We start from the raw sequence: 4,642 nt of genomic DNA on the forward strand, positions 1-4,642 counted from the left end.
CCGGAGTGGTTATTGGGCATGACTAGAAATCCTGTGCGCAGGTTCGAATCCGGCCGACGCTCACGACTTTTTGCGTCTTTTTTTTTTTTTTTTTTTTTTTTTCTTTTGGTCAAAAGATAACTATCTCCTCGCATTTCATGGTAAGGTATGATCGGTTAGTATTTTTCCTTTGATTCTCTCCCTCTTCATCGTCTCACATTTCATGGAGAGTGTAGGAAAAGTAAATTGGTTTGAAATTAACCGATTCAAAAAAAAAAAAAAAAAAAAAGAAGAAGAAGAAGTAAGAGCGAGAGAGTGTTGTTTATGAAAGAGTTACTTTCTAGGTTAGGTATTATGTCATAATAATTGAAAATGTAAAAATAATTGACTAATTGCAAGTTTGAACTAGATACCAATTTATAGCGAAAACAAACATTGGAAATAGTGGATTTATTTATTTGTACTTGCAGCAAAGGATAAGATAAGATGGGAAGAAAATAAGTAGCAAATGAAAGCAGCCCATTTAATTTTTTTTTTTTTTTTTTAACTGATATTCTTACATAAAGCTCAAGCTTTTCATAATTATACACGAAACCCAGATCATGAAGATACAAACACTTTGCCATGTGAATTGCACTGGTAACTGTAACAAACTCCCTACCCTCAGAAAGTGATCTGGATTAAAACAAGCTCCATATTGTTCCTATCAGTTTGTGGTCTTGAGAAATATACCAAGCAAAATATAGCGTGGCTGCCAAACACTGAAGTCCATGATGCAAGTAATATTATGGCAGGGAAACTCCGGTTTTGAATTCTCAAATTCTCACAAGATGAGAAGAAAAAATAAAAACAATCAGCTAACTGGCTATCTCTTTCCAAATCTCAAGCACTTGTTGTGTTTGACTTCTGTGATACTTGTGTTAGTAGTGAGCTGCTTCTTCATCTGTTTTGCGAGTGAGTGTTTCTCCATTGCATTTACGAACTTCCGCAAGTGCTTAATGTACTCGGGATAAGTTTCGAGGTTGCAGTGACCCCCACCCTTGACCCACAAGGGATCGTATTTTTCTTTGGCTAGTTCCCACAGACGCTTTCCATGGGACCAATCAACAATGTCGTCATTCGTTCCCTGCAAATGATGCAGTGAAAAGTATCCATCACTAAGAGCATGATTGAAAGAAAAATCTTTCATGTCAATAATGGAAGATAGTGGCAAATGAAAATCAAGTATAATGGCGAAAATATAGGCGTTGATTGAAGCCTTTTTCTTGTCCAACTAGTTATGTTATTATATATCTTTTATAACAGTATAGACACACTGAAGCAGTTGGTAATATCTGAAGACATTGTCCGAAGAGTTCTTTTCAGAATACAAACCAAAAACCCAAGCCACACGTCTAGTAAATAGTTCTAAAACAACCTTTCAACCAACTAGAGGATAATTTGCTATTCTAATACATTTTTAATTCTATTAACAGCTAGTCCAAAACCACTTTCTTAAAAAGTTCTCTCTTCTTCCCTCAAAAAAAAAAAAAAAACAAAAAGAGGTTGTCTCTTCTCTTTGGCATTTTCAATTTGCCCGAAGGTTTCTTAAGGAAGTATGCCTTATTAGGTTTTTGGGAAAATGGTTGGCCTTGAGTTGCTCATGGGTATATTTATTGACTCCCATGGAAATGGAGCTGCTTCTAGATAACAGTTACAATTTAAATCTAATATGTAGCAAATCAAAACATAGCATGAGGAAACAAAACTGAAAAGAAAACACCAGCACGCCAAATTATGCAGCACATTAGCATACATGATTGAAGGAAAAAGGTACTTACGTGTATAACTAAAACTGGACAGTTGACTTTTGGTATTTTGTCTATATTCTGAAAACACAAAAAAAGATGTCAATATAAAACTAACCAATAAAATGCAGTAAAAGGATGAATAAGAGATCAAAACCAGCCTACTAGAAACTTACTTTGAAAATGTCGAACCAAAATGTCATCTTGACAGGATACAAGACCCGAATACCCGAAAGGATGGCACTGTGAAGAACTACTCCTCTCAACTTCGGTAACCGAGAAGCCAAGTGCAAAGTTGGTCCACTTCCAACAGATTGACCATACAGAATCAAGTCCTCTTGCCTAATTCCATACTCATTCTTCAAGCAAGTATACACAGCCTCGATGTCGTAGTATGTGTTGAATTCGGATGGCTATTGCAGAAAGAAAAATTAAGCCCATGTTTAAGATAATATAGGCTTAAAGAGATAGTTAAATCAATAAAGAGCAGAGGGAAATGAAATTATCACTACCAATCCCATGTGCTCCTTTTTCTTCTTTTTATCACTTTAACTACAAATCAAAAAGAAACTTCCAATGCGGAGCTTCATATGCTACTTACCTTGCCAGTGGATGCTCCATATCCTGAATAATCATAGCTGCAATACAGAAAAATATATGGAGTACGCCTTAGGAAAGCAAAAGTTATCATTAAACCATATATAGCAGCCTATCCAACAAAATCTGGTGACTATTAAAAACCGCAACAGAAGGATAGGATACTCTGTCTTTTACTTATTGTCTAATTAAGTACCTTTTTCGGCCTTTTGGCTTAAGATTAAGTGCAGTTTCTGTTCTCATCAGTTATGGTCTAATTAAGCATTTTAGAATTTCTATTCCCACAATACATCCCAAGTGCATGACCTATGAACTCCTGCACAATATCCTACTATAACCAAAAATATATATGTAAACTAAAAATAATAAATAATAAAAAAAAGCAACAGACAAATTTGAGGGTGTCTTCATTGAACAATTACGAATTGGAATGGATAAAAATATTAGACCAGCAACATTTAAGAAGAGTAGGACATACTCATAAATGTCTTTCCCCACAAGACCCTGTTACAGCTAATACGTCAGTGTTGATATCAACAAGATCCTAACATCAACCTTCTTTTTAATTTTTTTTTTTTTTTTTTTTGGTTTTCTGGGGTCCAATCTTAACTTATATCCTAAAATAACAAGCTTGTAAAAATCATGAGACCGGCGGAAAACTATTAAAAAAAAATAGCATTTACCCAACAACTCTAAAACAAAATAAATAATGGCCTCTTCAGACGTAAGCTTCCAAATCGTATAAAATATTCAAGTAAAAAAATAAAGAAGAATAAAATGGAACAAAACACGTAAGAAACGATCACACGTTTCTCAGGAACAAAAATCATCCAGAACATGTAGAAATTGCTCTACATAATAGAACAACCAAAAGAAAAGAAAAAAGCTCTAAAACTACTACATCAAACCAAGGTAGAAGATAGCAAAAGTTAAAAACTACACAATGCGTCGATAAGTGATGACCATAATCATAAGTTCCAAATTGGGAATTGAGGGGGTGGGGGGGCGGGAAACAGCAAAAATAAACAAAATCACCTATCAAACACGACTGAATCAAACCAAAAGGGAAAATAAAAGAGTTAAAACAACATAAGCCCGAGAATAAAAACCAAAATTTCTAAAGCGGGCATCTTATATATTGTTATTAAAACAAGCAAACAAAAAGGAACAAAAAACACTAACAAAGAGGTGAAAAAAATTACCCAACAAAAAACGCATTAACCAAAACACAAACCAACTTTAAAAAAAAAAAAAAAAAAAAAAAAAAAACTAATGCAGGAACACCAAAACAAAGAAAAATTACTCCCAAAAACAATAAGAGAGACACCAAAAAGCAATCGAGAAACGAAAAACAGATTAACCAAAACACAAACCAGCTCAAAAATAATTCAAAAAAAATAGCAATAACACCAAAATAAATAGATTTTACTCAGCAAAAACAAAACAAAACAAAAGATGAAAAAAGAGATTGATTAACCAAAGAAATACCTCACGATATTGAGACGTAAATGAGCCCTGAGCTCGATGAAGAGGTCATGCATCTGACCCAAGTCAGCGGCGTTGCCATGGGAGTAGAGAAGAGTGAACCTGGCAAAAGGGTGCTTCCAAAACGTGGCGACAATCTTGTTCCCTCCCTTTGTGTCGAGCAAATGGACGTCCACGTTCTTGTCGGCCGTCAAGCCGGAGAACAATAGCCTTCCATCCTCTTCCCGGAACACGTCGTACGTCGGTGGGTCCGGCGGGAAGAACGCGAATTTCGCTGCCACGCTCGCCGTCACATTGCCCATTTTTTTCCTCTCTTTTTTTTAGTAACAAGGAAGAAAACCCAGATGGCGAACACCAGATAATGCCACAATCTTAAATGGGTCAGGCATCAAAGATTTTATTTCTTATTCTTCTTCTTGTTTTTTTGGTTTGCTGGTTTCTCTCCGTTTTTTCTCTGTTTTGGTCGTTTGGTTTTTTCCCCTTTTTTTTTTTTTTTTTTTTTCCTTTGTTCAGGCAGCGGATTTTGACGGAATTGAAGACATGGGCCTTTTCTCTTTCTTTTTATTTGTTTTATTTTTTATTTTTTAGTTTTCAGTTTTGTTTGGTGGAATTTTTGGGTTGTGTGGAGTTTTTAGTTATGGGGGTGATGGAAAGGCAAACCAGGTGGCGTCAGATGAAATTAAAGGGCAAAAGTTGGGGGAAGGGGTGGGTGGCAGAACATAGATCCGATCTAAGCGGATGAGCTGGAGAAGAACTATGCCACCAGAATCTTAAGAATTTGCATATATAAAACA

General features: G+C 35.5%; 1 protein-coding gene across 1 annotated transcript; it reads right to left on the minus strand.

The window, feature by feature from the left end:
• Nucleotides 1–448: 448 nt before the first annotated feature.
• LOC21399913 (protein ABHD17B) lies at nucleotides 449–4,305 on the minus strand. The gene is made up of 5 exons (XM_010105074.2): nucleotides 3,852–4,305; nucleotides 2,368–2,404; nucleotides 1,943–2,179; nucleotides 1,800–1,847; nucleotides 449–1,105 (listed from the first exon to the last, which is right to left on the minus strand). The coding sequence occupies exons 1-5, from the start codon at nucleotides 4,148–4,150 to the stop codon at nucleotides 845–847; spliced, it is 882 nt and encodes a 293-aa protein (XP_010103376.1). The 5' UTR covers nucleotides 4,151–4,305; the 3' UTR covers nucleotides 449–844.
• Nucleotides 4,306–4,642: the final 337 nt, after the last annotated feature.

This window comes from Morus notabilis, unplaced genomic scaffold (assembly GCF_000414095.1).
Source record: "Morus notabilis unplaced genomic scaffold, ASM41409v2 Scaffold181, whole genome shotgun sequence".
In the NCBI taxonomy this organism is placed as follows: Eukaryota; Viridiplantae; Streptophyta; class Magnoliopsida; order Rosales; family Moraceae; genus Morus; species Morus notabilis.

Coding starts and splice junctions, on each gene's coding strand:
- LOC21399913 (XM_010105074.2), bottom strand. CDS start 4,150: ATGGGCAATGTGACGGCGAGCGTGGCAGCGAAATTCGCGTTCTTCCCG. Junction 1,848..1,942: donor TTTGGTTCGACATTTTCAAA/GTAAGTTTCTAG, acceptor TTGTGTTTTCAG/AATATAGACAAAATACCAAA. Junction 1,106..1,799: donor GTCCAGTTTTAGTTATACAC/GTAAGTACCTTT, acceptor CATCATTTGCAG/GGAACGAATGACGACATTGT.